Source organism: Lathamus discolor, chromosome Z (genome assembly GCF_037157495.1).
Source record: "Lathamus discolor isolate bLatDis1 chromosome Z, bLatDis1.hap1, whole genome shotgun sequence".
NCBI lineage: Eukaryota > Metazoa > Chordata > Aves > Psittaciformes > Psittacidae > Lathamus > Lathamus discolor.
Genome location: NC_088909.1, coordinates 94698880 through 94717064, shown reverse-complemented (window position 1 = coordinate 94717064; position 18185 = coordinate 94698880). Strand labels below are relative to the sequence as shown.

At 38.0% G+C, this 18185-nt stretch overlaps 1 protein-coding gene across 1 annotated transcript in view; it reads right to left on the bottom strand.

The window, feature by feature from the left end:
- The window catches only part of HCN1 (hyperpolarization activated cyclic nucleotide gated potassium channel 1), a 193097-nt gene that overhangs the window by 155941 nt on the left and 18971 nt on the right, over window positions 1-18185 (bottom strand). Inside the window, exon 2 of the mRNA XM_065661692.1 lies at window positions 12337-12760. Coding sequence (XP_065517764.1) covers window positions 12337-12760 — 424 coding nt within the window. The remainder of the gene's footprint in view (window positions 1-12336; window positions 12761-18185) is intronic.

Here is an 18185-nt window from a genome sequence, read left to right as displayed (position 1 = left end):
TGCAAAGCGTTTGACACTGTCCCACACGACGTCCTTCTCTCTAAATTGGAGAGGTATCAATTTGATGGATGGACCACGCAGTGGATAAAGAACTGGCTGGATGGCCGCATGCAAAGGGTTGTGGTCAACGGCTCGATGTCTGGCTGGAGACCGGCAACGAGTGGTGTCCCTTAGAGATCGGTGTTGGGACTGGTCTTTTTCAACATCTTTGTCAGTGACATGGACATTGGGATTGAGCGCGCCCTCAGCAAGTTTGCCGATGACACCAAGCTGTGTGGTTCGGTTGATATGCTGGAGGGAAGGGATGCCATCCAGAGGGACCTTGACACGCTTGTGAGGTGGGCTGATGAAGTTTAACCATGCCAAGTGCAAGGTCCTACACCTGGGTCGGAGCAATCCCAGGCACAGCTACAGGTTGGGAAAGAAGAGATTCAGAGCAGCCCTGTGGAGAAGGTCTTGGAGGTGTTGGTTGATGAGAAAAGGAACATGAGCCGGCTTCAGTGTGCGCTCGCAGCCAAAAAAGCCAACCGTATCCTGGGCTGCATCAAAAGGAGCTTGACCAGCATGTTGAAGGAGGTGGTCCTGCCCCTCTACTCTGCTCTTGTGAGACCTCACCTGCAGTATTGTGTGCAGTTCTGGTGTCCTCAACATAAAAAGGACATGGAACTGTTGGAACAAGTCCAGAGGAGGGCCATGAGGATGATCAGGGTCCTGGAGCACCTCCCGTATGAAGATAGGCTGAGAAAGTTGGGGCTGTTCAGCCTGGAGAAGAGAAGGCTTCATGGAGACCCCAGAGCAGCTTTCCAGTATCTGAAGGGGAGCTACATGGATGTTGGGGAGGGACTCTTCATTAGGGACTGTAGTGATAGGACAAGGGATAATGGGTTAAAACTGAAACAGGGGAAGTTTAGTTTGGATATAAGGAAGAAATTCTTTCCTGTTAGGGTAGTGAGGCACTGGAATCGGTTGCCCAGGGAGGTTGTGAATGCTCCATCCCTGGCCGTGTTCAAGGCTAGGCTGGACAGAGCCTTTGGTGGCATGGTTTAGTGGGAGATGCCCTGCCCATGGCAGTGGGATTGGAGCTAGATGATCTTAAGGTCCTTTCTAACCCTAACTATTCTATGATTCTAAGGAAAATATCAGAGATGAGCTTTTTGATGCTGGCTTTCTAAACAGCAGCAAAAGAAGCACCAGTTATAAAGAGCAAAGTAATTTATGGGCATGAGGTTGCCTTGCCATTCCCTTACCAGATTTTCATTTTTCCACTCCTGTCCTCTTCCCTAGGTTTAGCATACATAATGATTAATACAGTATTAGATTTTTTGAGTATATTTAGCACTGGAACACAGAGCTAGATGTGCACTGCCGCTCCAAAAAGCTTACTGTCAAAAGATCAAAAAAAGAATTAAATGAGGGTCCTCAAACATAAGATAATAATCCTGAAATTCAAGTTTTAAATATCTCAAGCTATACCTCTTTCATGACTTTGCGAAAAGTTCTGTTTTTACTGATGGGGAATTATTTTGCACTGCTCAGATGACAATCCACTGTTTGGCTAAATTTTCTAATTCTGAATGAGATAAGCACCACTTATACAAAGCATCATGATATTCTTCACATCTGAGAAAATGGAAGAAAATCTATGGGACCATGGTCAACACTCACATGGGACTCTAATATTAAAAACTGTTTTAGTGGAGGGAAAACCAAAATTGTGTACTTGAATAACTAAGAAAGAACTAAAAATTTAAATTTTAGACTATTTCTTCTGCATTTCAGTGCTGAATTCACAACCCAAATATTAACTTTCTTTCATTGCTCAAAAATACGTGAAAGAAACTGATTCATTAGCTGAAGCATCTGACAATATCTGAGGTCGAATAAAAAGGTGTTCATACATCTCTATAACAAACAATGCCCAAAACTAATGATAGTGTGCTGTCATGATTTTCAATTCTTAGCTCTAAATAGGCTTTTCAGACACATACAGTTTTAAAATCATGATGTGGTTGAAGAGTATATGTCTTCAAATGTTTTTCAGACTGTGTTCACTCTACACAAAAGGATCCATGCACAACTAAAAAGGGGGAGAAAACGCTTCCTAAAAGCAAAATCTAAAGCTGTCAAAATTACATTCTTACCCGAAAGGGCAATGGGCTGAAGCAGACAGCATGGGAATTGCTGTGTCACAAGGATAGCATTTAGTACAGCTGCTGTCAAATCCTATCACTTCTAAACACCCTGCTGAGGTAAAAGAAAAAAGTGCTTCTACCTCAAATATAAACTTATTAACTGCTAAACAAGGGTTGACAAGAACTAGTAAGTCAATTAGTTATGTTAACAAGCATAAAAACAATGCGTGTAAAAATCCTGGTGTTGACTAATTTTATTTTCACTATCTTCCATGGGAATAGCAATGGGAAGATTAAATGTAATTAAATGTAAAGGAAAAAAGCATGTAATCTTCTACTGGAATTTGTTGCATATTTTAAAAATAAGCTATCTCTTCATGTATTTACTTTGATAAAAAGGTTACAGTGTTGATATTAATTCTATTCATAGAAAGTACTTTGACACTTTCATTCCAGTGCCTGGCAGTTACTATGCCAATTAAGAGACCCACTGAACAGACTGATTTTGTTAAACTATTTTAAGAAGATCAAGAAACTTGATGTAAACATTAAAAGAAATATAAAGAAAAATGCACATTAACTAAGCTATGTATTAAGTTACCAAAATTGCCACATAATGAAAAGACACAAAGAAAAACAAATTTATGGTATAGATTGGTTTTGTCATGGGCAAAATAAGTAAGTGATGGGAAAAAGAGTGTTCACATAATTGATGCTAGAGGAAAATCAGTGCCATGGGCAGAGACACCATCCACTAGACTAGGTTGCTCAAAGCTCCATCCAACCTGGCCTTGAACTTTCAACTACAAGGCACCAAACCATTAACTGCATACGTATAGCTAAGCTTGTTGCTGTTGGCTCTGAAAGCAGGGATGCTAGAATAAAAGAGATGTAAGAAGATAATAAGTAACAAAGCAAAAAACTGCCCAAAGAGGAAAACACTATGAGCCTAGATACATGGAAAGGCTATGGCAAAGCACGTGTTTGGGTTAAGATGAAAAAGGTAGAAATAGAGCATGTTCCCAGTGCAGCATGGTGAGGAAAGCCTAACAATTCAGTCACAGCCTTCACTTCTGCTTGAAATCAAGGAGCAGAGATTTGATAATTTCTTAATTAGGTTATTTTCCTGTTCTTTCTAGGTCACCACTGTATTTAAATCATATGTTAAACATGTGAGACATATATATATATATTTTACACATCTGGAATAAACTCCATGAAATTCAGGTTAGAAATAACTCACTAAATATAGCTTCCAGCTGGAAAAGCTGTTTCTACACTGCCACCTCAGTTCCTCAGCCCTCTCTAAATTGGTTTCTGCAGTTGCATCCTGCTCCCTAAGTGGTTAATTCAGACAATTTTACCCTTGTAAAGCAGAACCTTTTTCCTAATTAACTATTAAACTGCCATTCCATTGTCTGCAATGGGAGCCATAACAATAGACCCTATTTAAACAAGTAGTGTCCCACGTATGTTATTGCATTAGAATGCAGTCAAATTTGATCAAACTCAAACCATGATCCTTAACTCACGGACATGCGGTGAATCCTGTATCATTTTGGTCCTGGACTTATTCGATAAAATGCCCTGATGAGCTAAGGAATATGACAGAATAGGGGCATAAGTAAGGCATCAGTATACGGATGGTCTACCCAGCATAGCATAAGTTCTCCAGGTACTTCTCTTTTCTAACTCTCAGACATTTCTGAGATAACCTAGGTAATGCTCTCCCACAAATTCCACCAGCACAGCATTCCACACATAGGAGAAGAGAATACAGTGGTGGGTGTTTTTTTTTAATTTCAAAAGTTGTTCACAGCAACTGACAACTGTCTCCCTAAAGTAAAACACAGAACGGACTTCTTTACACGCAAAGATCTATTGGTATTATGCAAACAGAGGGGAATGAACTTACAAGGCATTAGTGACAAGCTGAGAATATCTTTTAGTTAAATTACTGTTGATGAGTAATTTACAAGTGTAAACACTCATTCTGAACTGGTCACTATTAATACAAAGCTGAAAATGCAAGATACTTTAATGGATTGTGTTTAGCCTGCAAAGAACAAATACTGCAATTGTCATTCTTGTTAAAAGACATTAGAATAAAACTGAAAAATACAATTCACAGCTTCCCCTTCTGTCTCATCTCTGCAGGATCCAAATGCAGTTTGTAACACATGTGCTCACCAGAGCAAGGACTCCGCAGTAGCGCAGTGTTCAAATGGTGAACCAGGGGCTGCCCAAACAGCTCTTTGCCTGTCATCACCTTCTCTGACAGTTCCTCAGCACAGAGGGACCATGCTGATGTGGTGGGCTGCAGCAGCTCTGTCTCGCAAGAGGACTGAGCATCCCTGACCTTCCTTCCCCCTTGCCTGACATGGGAGGTGTCCATCAGGCCATTACTCTGTGAAAGCTAAACAGACTTTCTGATTGCATTAAAAGCTTAGGATGGGGGCTTTTATTCCAAATATGCAACCAGGAGTAGTATGTGCAAGCCGTAGTGAGTGCAAAACAAGGAATTATCTCCAGAATGGCTTAAAACATAATGAACAAGTCAGACTTTAGAAAACAAGCTGATGCCAATCTGGGTATTTTCAAAACAGACTGGCGGCACCTTGAAATTCTACTGCAGGGTTAAACCCACCTCTTTAGGGTCTACAGACAAGACTGCCAGCAGCAGGCCCATTACCAGAGAAGCCAGACAAAACCTCATATAAAGAAGAAAACATTATCTTCTAGCATCTCGGTTCAGGGAGATATATCTTTGGCTATGTTCTACATGGTTTATCTTCCAGGGAAAACATCATTGCAACACAATTACTCTCTTGGCAGAGGCACACAAGAAAGGCAGCTAAGTCTGCACAGTCTTAAAAGGGGGTAAAAAGATGAAGCAAGAAACTTCACACTTGTAACACTTCCTATTTACTTCGTAGGGGGATGGACTGTTCTTTGCATGAAAGTGATTATGCATAGACCGTAAAGTAGGAAACTAAAACGCAGAATACTCCATCTTGCTTACATTTCAGCAACTGCCTCCTCTACAAAAGTGCTCTTCCTTTTAGCAGTTAGTATTCTATTATTAGGGTGACCCTGGATTATATTGCCTTCTAATTGTCTCTGTCAGTTACGTGTATTTTCATACTACTGGACAGTGCAAACCTCAACAAGGCCACACGCAAAGTCCTGCACATGGGTCAGGACAATTTCAAGCACAAAATCATGCTGAAAGGAGAATGGATAGAGAGCATCTCTGAGGACGCCTTAGGGTGTTGATTGATGAAAAGGTCAACATGACCTGTTTGCACCCCAGAAAGCCAACCATATCCTGGGCTGCATCAAAGGGAGCATGCCCAGCAGGTCAAGGGAGATGATTCTCTCCCTCTGCCCTGCTTTGGTGAGATCCCCCTGCAGTACTGCATCTACCTCTGGAGTCCCCAGCAGAAGAGGGACACGGAGCTGCTAGAACAAATCCAGAGGAGGCTGGGCAGATGATCTGAGGGCTGGAGCACCTCTGCTATGAAGACAGGTTGAGGGAGTTGGGCTTGTTCAGCCTGAAGAAGAGAAGGCTACAGGAAGATGTTATAGCAGCTTCCAGTACCTAAAATCAGCTTACAAGAAACCTGGAGAGACTTTTTACAAAGTCATGTTGCAGTAACAGGAAAAGGGGGAATGGCTTTCAGCTGACAGAGAGGGGATTTATATTAGCTACTAGGAAGAAGTTCTTCTCCTTGAAAGTGGTGAGGCCCTGGCACAGGTTGCCCAGAGAAGCTGTGGTCCATGCCTGGCAGTGTTCAAGGACATGTTGGACAAGGGTTGGAGCAACCTGTTCTAGTGGAAGGTGTCCCTGTCCATGGCAGGGGGATTGGAACTGGATGAGCTTTAAGGTCCCTTCCAACCCAAACCATTCTGTGATTCTGTAATTCAGAATTAAAAGTGAAAAATAAAACCCAGAAAGTATGCTCAGTCATCTATGTCAGTGACATTTCATGGATGTATGCTTTAGCAGCATGGATACCTACTTTCCTGAAATGGATAATTTTCACTGAAATAAATTAAAAAGTACTGGCAAAACTAAGCACAATTTACCCATCTAACATTAAAGTATGGACAGTCCCATGTAAACAAAAAGGTTTACATGACAAGGGAGCCATTATAATTTCCAATTTGGAGCACTATCAATTTAGGAAAGATTATATTAGGTGCACGCTTTAGCAAAACACAGACAGTAGGCTTGTAAGATAAGAAAAACTTAACAGCACTGAACCTTACATATCTCTGTTTTCTGAGACTGACTTTTGCTCTTAAGAAAATGTTTTGATTCCCATGTTCTTTCATATTGTATAATGCTTTATTTTGGAATTTAAGTATTATTATCTATTTCATTTATTATTTCAGTTGTACTCACATAAGAAAGTTACATGGAAGTTCATTCTACCAACAAAGTAAATATACACTGACAAGACATACTGTTGACAGCCTCCACAGTATGTAAGAAACTTCCTGTACAGTCTCTAGTTTTAAGTGGAGAAAGAAAAGGGCTTGTAATCTGGGTTCTGGCTCTATGGGATCAGAGTCTGTAGATAAAATACCTTGCTCTCAACTGCTGTCATAGAGACGGACTATCCATTAGCAACCTGCCAATTGAATTAGGGAGGCATACCAGCACTGCGAGTCCTACCCAGTAGTGAAATGACAGCCAGTGTAACTCCCAGGAAAAAAAGGAACACTGGGGAACCCTCTGCTCTGATGAAGCCAGAGAGCTCACTTTCTACCACAGCTATGTTGAGCAAGGAGTACTCAGGTTTTGCAATTCAAACTGCAAGCAAAAGGGGGCGGGGGGGTGATGGCGGCGGTGGGGGAGGGCAGGGGGGCGGGGGGTGAGGAGGGTAGAAGGGGCTCCTATAGATTACACAAGATGGAGCTGGTCAGCACACATCAAGCACACATGATGACAGCTTCATCTGGCAGGGAAGATTGCAGAACCACAAGGAAGCCCCAAGAAAACCTCGCAGGGGTCTAAGATACAGCCCAGTACAAAATGGAAGTCAGCTGTGTAAGACGTGCATATTCAAGCAAGCATCTTTAGCCTAAACCACAACATGAATAATTCACCATGCTTTTCATATTTGCTTAGTCTGGCTAGGGAGCACTTCTTGGGGGGAAGGGAAGAAAGTAGTAAGTGCCAAAAGAGCTTGGGCTTTTGATATGTCTGATCAATCCAGACAAGCTGACCCCAGCCATAGACTTTATGTAGGAAGACACAAACTTTATCCTTCCCAAAATAACACAGAATCTGCTTTTCTGTTCCCTTCCTGTAGAAATTGGCAAGAAATAGGAATTTTCTGCTTCTGTCTTCTTAGTGGTAGGAAGGCTAAAGACATCAATACAGAGGCTTTGTTGCAGAACTCGCAGACTTTGTGCCTGTAAAGAGTAGGTAGGCTCTCCTACGTCTTCTTTCCTCTAGAGTTATTTAACAAATTTCCTCCCCTCACTCCCTATGAGCTAGACAATTTGTATTTGATTGATGTATCTGTAATAGGCAATAAAAAAGTGTGTCCTAGTTTAAGCTAATTTACTTCAAATTGCACTCAACCTATACTGGTATGCTTACCAGCAGTGCTTCGCTAACTGACACAGCCTTATTGGCCCTAGAAAATATATTTTAAACTATCTCCTTAAGGGACAGGAATTAAAACTGAACAAAAAGAAAAATATATTACATCATCTTCCATTTCCTTAAGACTTTTAATTAAAAATGTAAAATGGTATAACATCATCTCTGACACCAAAATGTTGTTTGCATCCTATGGACACAGCCTTATTAAAATAAAATAAATAAATCAGTGTTTTCACCCAGCACTACCAAGTATCCACCTAACTCATCATCTTTCCCTTCCCACAAAATCCCCCAGTCAATGAGCAGGAGACACAAAAAAAACTTGCCTTCTTATGTGGCTGTAGGGAAAGAAAGAGTGGTTTGATTTTCTGTAGGGGACAAAAGTTATCTGTATACCTATCACGGAAACAGCAAGCTACTGAAGTAAGTGTTACCTTCTGTTGTCCAGAAAAGAACACAAGTGTTCTTTTACAATGTTTTTATTTAGGCAATAATAATGACTCATCATAACATAGATCGTTGTGCCCTGGGGCAACAAGCAGAACAAGGAGAGGACACCTAGTGGTGATCTATGATAATTAGGGTTGGTAGCATTGAAGCAGTAGGTGAAGTTGTTAATGCAGGACATGATTTGGCAAAGCTCTTCCACACTTACTTTTTAAGCATTTCAGTAAGACTTAGCATTCAAACAAGCTTGAAGCTTTTCTGGATAAGCATTACTGTGATTATTAAGAAAAAACAGTAAAAAGTAGAATAAGACATGTCTATGTGATATGCTCAGAAATACGTTTCATTAAACACCTGAGTTTTTGCAACTACGTGAAAGGATATCAACGCTTCCATAGGTTTATGAACCTTGAAAAGGTTTAGCAAGTTGAAAAACAGATGTCAGTAAAAGTCAAACCAAAATAAGATATGGCTGCAACTTACAAGATGAATTCTTGCAAAACAAAACCTTTATTGTACGTCTTGTAATAAGGATTCAGGCACTTTAAAATGAGTTGGACATCTCAGAACAAGAAAGATCTAGTGTACAGTTTCAGAAGTACCACTCATAGAACTGTGATTAGAATAGCTGTGAGCAAAACTGTTAAGAGTCTGCTCTTTAAGCAGTTTTTGGAAAATCTTGTTATTTGAAAGAATCAGTAAATTTACATCATAGAGAAATGTACAGCAAAGTGATGTATCATTTGACATGTAACAATGCATTTACTCGTAATAGTTCATATATTTTATTTTTAATTGTTCAGTTATCTATGAGCATATTTATTTTTAATTGTTCTGTTATCTATGAACATATTTAACTAAGAATAACTTATGAGTTGCATGTAAAACTACGCAAAATGTTCAGGGGTCAACAGCCTAGGCAGTCTCATAAAATAATTTAAAGTAAGTAAGAATTAGGTCCAGTATGTCCTGTTCAGTATTTTTTGGAACCTATGCTAAAAATAAAATAAAATTAAATTAAAAAAAAAATCCAAAAACAACCCATTGTCAGGAATTACTGCAAAAGTGTAATTTCTGCAATCAAATTTTTAACATTTTTTCTTACATTTTATAGTGTATAATATTGTTCAGCTAAGTATATGATCTATTTGTCAACATACTAATTACAGAGGATTGGAATATTAGATATTACAGGTAAAAAACAGTTTTAAGAAAGTACGAATTTGTAAATTCAGTGAATTAATTCCTGCCAACATATCTCTCGTCCCTTTGTTAAAGTGTTATTTCCTATTTCCACTGAGTCATTCATCTAGGTAAGCTGTTAACATCAGACTGATATGAATATAGCAGTCAGATTTCAGATATATTGTACCACAGGCTATAGCTCTGTTCCATCGTTAAAGTTAAGAAAAAAGCTTCTGCAATGCATACATTATTTACCCCAATATCACCCCATCTGGCTATCAGAAGCTTGATCTTGATTGATTTTATTTAAGCGATGTGGAAACTAGCAAAGAAAAATAACCATGTTTCATATAAAAACATTTTTATTCTTGCATACTTATATTTAAGTTCAGGATACTGACCAACTGAACTCCAGGAATGTGATACTGAAAAAGGAAAAGTTCAAAGCTTTTTCTGTTGGAGGATGTATAAATACTTCAGTGAGACAGCAGCTTTATTATACACCTTGGGTTGTTGATCGATCAGTTTTCCATGAAATAACCCCTTGGCAAGTTATGAGGAATGAGTTTGCTGGCTGTCTTCTCAATATTTTTGACATAATGTTCATTACTGTGGATCCAAATACATAGTATTTCAGATTTATCTGCACCACGTTTAAAACCAATGTGTCAGCTCACATACAAAAACTATTAAATCCTTTTAACCACACATAAACAGGCTCCGTTTCTGTGTCACAAAAATTAATTAACAGTTGTTCCCTGTTGTGCAGATGCAAACACACTCAATATAGAAAAGATTAATATCAGCAGCAAAGGTCTGACTGACTACTCCGATGAAATCATCCAACTATTGTTTCCTAATTCAGCGAAGTTCATGCCTACCCATTTTCTTTGGTTTTTAAACATTTCAATGCTGTAATATATAATTTCTCCACAGTGGTAATAGATCACCATGCAAATCAGTTTCACATGATCAGCTACTGTGATAACACAAAAGTCAAATGTGAAAAGCCAAGACTGCATTAATTTCTGATATCTGTAAGATACTAAACAAATCAAAAAAGGATCACTTTTTTTCTTACACATATTTAATTTCGGGCTATATCAGAAACTGATTCAGTCTCCTTATTTATCACTGTTTCTGTATGAAGATCTTTTTTAAAATCAGGTAATGAGCTTCTCGGTGCGTTATTGCAGGCTCAACCCCCTCATCTCCTCCCCCCAAAAATAAAACACAGAAAAACCCTTGAGATCCTATTTCACCTTCCTGAGGACATCTAGGGAGCACTATAATGTTACCAAAACCCATTTTTTTTAAGTTTTTAAATACTTGTCAAATAAAACATCATACAAGAGATACTACACAAGTTTTACTAGTGGAATGAAAGGTGAAGCTGCAATCAAGCAGCTATTAGCTAAAGATTAAACAGACCAAACACCAGCTGGTTTGGACTACATCCTGTGGTCACTTCTAGTCCCACTTACTGGGCAATTCAACTATTTTTGATTTAGAATATCTGATTTATCTCTTGACAACAGACAGAAGCAAGGGAGGGGGGAAGGAGAGGTATTAATTTCCCTGCTTAGTAGGTCTTTATAGTGGCAAGCTATTAACTCAAGCTGCCAGAAAATAATGTCACTGAATGCATTTCAGAAAGTTGTCTCTCTAAATCACAGAGGAGACAAAAAGCACAGCTTTATGGTAGAACTGCAAAATATGCTTAATCATTTGCCTTGGTTAAATTGAGTACAAAACTGCAGTGCTCTATTTCTGTGTTAAAAAAAAAAAAAAGAAATAGTTACAGTGCATTACAAGGAGGCAAAAAGAAGAAGAATTTATAAAATACAGTAATAAAGATTAATAACCCCTTTCAGCATCTTCCTGAGAAACAAATATAAATTTATTAGATTTTTTGATACTCAGTGTCATGCCATTTTTAAATAGAATATGACTTCATTTGGAAATGGTTTTACATTTAGGTTTCTATTCAACTAGAAAGTAAAAATAATACTGGAGATAAGCAGAAATGGTACCACATCATTCTTCAGTATTCATTTAATTAAATAAATTTTTACCAAACTAGGTAAATTTATATGCACATCTATTTTAATGATTTCTGTGAATATGCTTTACAAAATAATTCTCAGTATACTTGCTGCAAGAAAGGTTTAGAAAACAGCAGTTATTTTTCCCATGTTTTTAGCACTTCCTGTTAAAACATATGATATTTAGAATTCCAGAAATGGGGACAGGCAAGAAATGAAATGACTGAATCATGACGGTATGTGCCAAAGCATTAAACACTTCCTAGTCATGAGCATGCCAAAACAGGGAATGCCATAATTTCCTGGAAATGCTACTGTGCCAAATTAGCAGGCAGCATAAGGCCATGTCTGGAAATAGTAGACTTGACAGTTTAGAAGGCAATGAATCAGAATTTGAACTACCCATATTTTATAAAGAAGGTCAGTATTTGATATATTTAGCCTACATACAGACTTAAATAAGGAGCATTCTAGGAAATCTACTCTATTATAAATGGTTTCAATTTGTCTTGAAATAGAAAATACGAACATGTATTTTAACTTCTCTATAAGAGCATTAACTTAATAGGTTGAAGTGCTTGTCAACAAATCAAAATGCAGATTCAGATTGTTGCTGAAATTGCTATTATTCTCCAAAGGAGCTCATCTATGCTTGTGCTGATAGTCCCAAACACAACTGTTTGTTGTTAGCAGAGAGAGGATGGCTAACTTATGCTTTTTCTTTCAAAAAGGCTTTTTTACTAGTACCTTTACATAATTACGCTAATTGGTGAGTAAAAATGCTTTATTCCATTTTGGGGTTTGTGTAGCTCTTTGGAGAAACACGACTATTTTATTTTTTTATTTTATTTTATTTTTAGCAGGAAAAAGATCTGAGTGCACTATGTTATAACCATATAAATCTTACCTCTTCCCACTGGTGTATGTATCTAATCAGTCTTGAAAGGCGTAATAAACGTAACAGGCTGAGGATTTTTGTAAATCTCACAATACGAAGTGCTCTCGCTGTCTTGTAAACCTCCGAATCCATTCCTTTTTCTACAATGAGAAAGATATAATCCACCGGTATTGATGAGATGAAATCAACCACAAACCAGCTTTTTAAGTAATTCATCTTAATGATTTTAGGGTCCAGTATTATTTCAGAGCTGTCTTCATTTACAGTCCCAGTTCTAAAATTCATGATCAAGTCCAATAGAAAAACAGTGTCTGATGCCACATTGAAAATAATCCATGGCGTTGTTGTTTGTTCTGTGAAGAACGTGATTCCAACTGGTATAATGACAAGGTTTCCAACCATCATTATGAGCATGATTAAATCCCAGTAAAACCTAAAAAAAAACAAAACAAAAAAAAACAAAACAAAAACAGGAAGAAACAGAATGATTGATGTAATATGGTCAAACACACTGAAAAAATGGTTTTTATGATGCCAACAACTTCACCTCAAGATATTTAAACACAGAATCACAGAATGTTTTAGGTTGGAAGGGATTGTAAAGATCATCTATTTCCAACCACCCTTCCAAGGGTTGGTACATGTTTCAATAGACATTTTGTTAATGCTAAGAAAATTCTCTTTGTTTTTACTCATTAGATATACCCACAGTCAGTAGAGAAGACAAAGTAATTAATACATTTCATTATGTGTTTTCCTTCTCAAGAATATGCATCTAGGATAAAGAAAGTACTATGGCTTATAACTCCATGACATATCTGAAAGGTGTGCATGTGTGCCACACAGTAGACCTATCCAGACTCCTAACAAAACTCATTAGTGGGTTTATGTAACTAAACCCAATGTCTAGTCCTAATCAGAAGTACTTTAGCAATACAATATTTTTTTAAGGCTTCTATCCAAATGGAAACCCAAATATCTAACAGATAACATATTAAGTTTAAGTACCTCTTTGTAAATGTAATCATACCATTACAGTGCTGGAATAAAATTACAGGAGGAGAAAAAAAGCACTGAAGCAAAAAATAGAAACAAAAATTAGATAACAATAAAACCTTCATCCATTTTTACAACCTGAACTGAACTTTCATATATTTTTACAACCTCATAGTCTATCTTCTTCCAGAGCTAGCTAAGAAGTCTGGGCAATAATAGCTGCCAACTTGCACAGTATAAAATGGCTGCATTTCACCATTTTGCTCCAGAAGTATCCAAAGGCCCTGCTCTAACACTCTTAAAATGCTGCTAATGGTGCTTGATACAGATGGTAAAGAGCCAGACTCATAACTTTAGTATCTATTACGGAAACAGTGAGTAAACCTACCTGTTACATAGAATATATATATATCCTGATGGAAGATTTCCAAGCAATGGTAGTATATACCAAACAGATTTTAAGAAAATTATGGTAACTCCTAAATGTTAAATTGTCAAAGAAAATTATGCTTGTTCAATAAAAGAACTGCAACTGAATTTGAGAAAGCCTGAATCCAGTGTACAACCTCTCGTTCTGCTTGAGAAAATGATCTGTTTCAACTAAACTTGGTTTGGAGAGGCACAGAAACCAATCAACAACAGATCCTCATGGACTCATTAGACCTTCTAGAAGACTGGAGTCAGCAGTGACTCCACAACTATCCCCCTGCTCCAGAGGAGCCACACAGGGCCCCATGCAGTGGACCTGGAATGGGCATGTCACCCGCACACCACTCCAGCGCTGACTTCCAGGCCACTTATGCCATACTAGCACCAGCCTCTTGCATACAGCAAAAGCCCTCATCTTGGTAAAGCTTCTTGGCAATTAACAAAAATAATTGTTTTACTGGCCACAAAAAGTTTCAGATTCAGTTTTTGCCGGACTTGTGTCAAGTATATGGATTGCATCAGATTCTAAGGATTGCTTCTTGTACTCGCCAAATGATCCGGGTTTATAAATTCCCTTTATTTCATGTTTATCCATGAAAATACGTCTGAGTTTACAAATTGCTGATCTAAGAACACAATAATTAACTGTAACTGTAAAATATACTAAAGGAAGAGTAACATAGGATTGAGAGTAGAAAAGAATTCCCAGTTTAAAAATCCTTTATTCCAAGATAAACCTATAGAGATTAGGCTTGCTTATCGTTTGAGAGCGGAGATGGCAAAGTACCTTTAACTGGTACTTAAGGAGTTGCATGGAATAGGCTTTACAAGTAATTGCCTGTGTACCACAATGTGATTTATGTCTTACACATTTTCAATCTTACAATAACTGTGAATACTAGGTGCTATAAATATTCCATTTTTTCCAGACTGTATGTATTTTTGCTTAGCATGTATAACATTCACAATAACTGTACTGTATTTGCAAAAAAACTTTCATATTTCTCTTATCTTTTTTAATTCATGTAATAGGCTTCTTCCTGAGCTAGATTTTTCAGTGATCTAGGAATTACCATAGAGAAAGAATCTGTAAATTCATATATCACTGCTACTATGATCTACAGGCATGACTACCACAAACACTTTTGCAATGTTATCGGACAAAACTGTTCTGAGAGAATAAATGTCTCCAAGGGATCCTGAAAATGAGTGGAAAACAACTGAGAAATAATAGCAAGAAGTGTACTTGTATCTGTGCCTCACTAAGCAAAGGATTGCTTGATTTCAGATTGACCTTTATGTTTCATCAGCACAGGGGGCAGTTATGCAACGAAGGCTAACCAAAGCTGCACAACAGCCAGCCGCACAGCCAACATAAAACATAATACAGAATCAGGTGTTTTTATCCTAAAGTAATCCGCAGTTTAAAGGATCGTTATGTACTGTGATTATGCAAAACACACTGGAGTTCCTGATGTTGAATGTCAGCAAAAGTGGTAGCATTAGGGCTTCAGTAATAAAGCAAGATTGCATGCAAAGGACTGTGAGGTTGCACCAGTTGTCTTTTCTGATTTTAGTCCACAATACAGTATAAGCTGATTAGTTGGTAAGAAAAACTCTTATTATATTATGATTTATTTTTCATTTGGAAATGAATCAGACATTTTCTTTTAGGAAAAGGCTTCCAAAAGCCATTCTGTTGGCTATGCTATATGGTATTTTTATTTCAGGTGAGAAAAACTAGATGCAATTCCCTGTATTGCCCTTCCGTGACCTGTGCAGAGAAAGTAATACAATGCGTTCCTTACTTACTGGTTCAGAACATCCTACTATGCATGAAACCAAGAGCAAGCTGAAAAGCTTCATGAGATGGTTCAGGGAGCTGCCTTTGAGACAGAGAAACTGCTCTTTGTTGCAAACAGGTTTTAGCATTAGTTATTTTTACTATTTCACACACACACACCCTGTCCAGTGAGTATGGTTTCAAATTTAAAACTTCCAATCTCAGAGTTACCAGTTTATATAAGGTGTTGTAAAATACTGACAAAAAGCAACAAAGAGATAGGCCTATGACATAAAATTTTCAAGAATTAGGGGAAAGAAAAAAAAAAAAAAAAAAGAGCCTGGGGAGATTCAGAGCTCATAACGAGAAGCAAGAACTGACCTTAGCCCCACAAGCAAACAGCTTTGGGGCTTACTACTCCCCTGTACAGCTACTATGAGTTGATACTGACTAAAGATACAGAGGTCAGCAACACACCAAACTATTGCTGAAACATTTTAAATGCTTCTGGATGACTCAGAAGCTTACTATCTCTAGGTAAAAAAGTCTTCAAGTATTAAAAAAAAAAAAAAAAAAACTGGCTTGAGGCATATTTTTTCTAAATTATAAAGAGTAACTTAGAACAAATAAAAAAGAATTAAAAAAAAATTTAAAAAGCATGCTAATTAATTACTTTGGTATTCCTAAATAAAACTAGCTGGATTCGTAGCCCTCTTTCAGTGATCATTTCACTCATAATATTTCTACTATACTTTCAAAACTTATGGTATAACATGACGCTTTTTACAGCCCTGGAACATGGTGCTGAAGCTTTGGGGGTTTATTTATTGCCACAGGCTATCCTGGATAGGATGAACAGTCTGTTCAGAATGAGTGCCTATACAAGCAGCAATAAAGAACTACTTAGTATTAATTAATCAACCTTTATACTAAGCTTAATAATGTAAGGCACTATGAATTCTAATGGGCATTTTATTTTCCACTTTATATATCCAAACCAGCGAAAACGGAGCCTTAAAGAAGGAAATTTCAGCTCTAGATTAGAATCACAGAATCATAGAATCCTGGAATAGTAAGGGTTGAGAAGGACCTTAAGATCATCTAGTTCCAACCCCCCTGCCATGGGCAGGGACACCTCACACTAAACCATGGCACCCAAGGCTCTGTCCATCCTGGCCTTGAACACTGCCAGGGATGAAGCATTCACAGCTTCCTTGGGCAACCCATTCCAGTGCCTCACCACCCTCACAGTAAAGAACTTCTTCCTTATATCCAATGTAAACTTCCAATGTTTAAGTTTGAACCCATTGCCCCTTGTCCTATCACTACAGTTCCTAATGAAGAGTCCCTCCCCAGCATCCCTATAGGCCCCCTTCAGATACTAGAAGGATGCTCTGAGGTCTTCACGCAGCCTTCTCTTCTCCAGGCTGAACAGCCCCAACTTTCTCAGATTAGTTATTTGCTGCATAATTTGCCACATATGCAACTGGGTAAAAAGTAGCTCAGATTTGCATTCTTTACTGTTTCCTGGTCGCTGCCCATTGACACAGCACAGCAGTCTCAATGTCCTTGCGTCAGCGTAGTCTGCTGTACAACTGTCTTCATGGTGCATCCATACTGACCCAGCAGAAGTTGTCAGTGGTCTCACTAGCCACCTAGGACAGTGAACAATGGCACTAAGCACTGTGACCTGAGGCTACAGAACAGCCAGGGCTTTGCTGAAGATTAAGTTTTCCAAGTTTCCAGAAAGATCATTAAAGTCTGATTATTTAATAAAAAACAGCAGAACATATAAGTAAAATCTAATGAAATACAGTTACGAATACTCATGAGCAATATAATAAATCAGACATTCTTTGAAAAAGATATTAATTCAAATTGTCTGTAAATTACCTTTTAAACCAAACCTGCTGTATCTGAAACATGATTTCACCCTACACATTCAGAGAATCAAGAACTGTAAAAAATTTTCACAAGCTTCCCATGGAAAACTTGTCTCCTCTTTAGTTAAATATTTTGATTGACTAGCAGATGCTCAGTGAAATTACTGACTTTTTCTATCTCACCTTCAAACACAGCTTTATTTCTTTTGCTATCACACATCACCAGTTTACCTAACAGAGAAATCAATGTCCTATATAGAACAAAACAATCTTAGCAGAAATAACAGTAATTTAAAACTTTACTACAATGCACTGTAACAAGCACTGAACTTGGTATTATCCATGTCAGAATCTGATTCTAATAGGACACACCATCTTTCTCTGGCTGCACGACTCTGTTATGCTTTTACTAAAAGAGAGCAAAGTTAGGCCTGAAAACATCTGCAATTTGCAGATATTACTGGGATGTGTTGGAAAGGACAGGGGAATGCAGAGAGGGTTCTTCATGATTGCACAGGTGTCTGTGCTTGGAAGCTTTCTGAGAAATCACCACCATGTATTTTTTCACAACCTGAAAGCGAGGATATCCCCTTCTGCCCAGCTATCCATTTTCATTCTGCCCATCTGTCTCTCTCTTACACATAAACACATCTAAGGAAAAACATGCTTCTTCTGGGAAGAAACATACAAAATATGAAATTCCTTCTATCTTAACAAGAAGTACTGAATTCAACATCCACCATGGAACAAATTCTGTTTAAATGTTG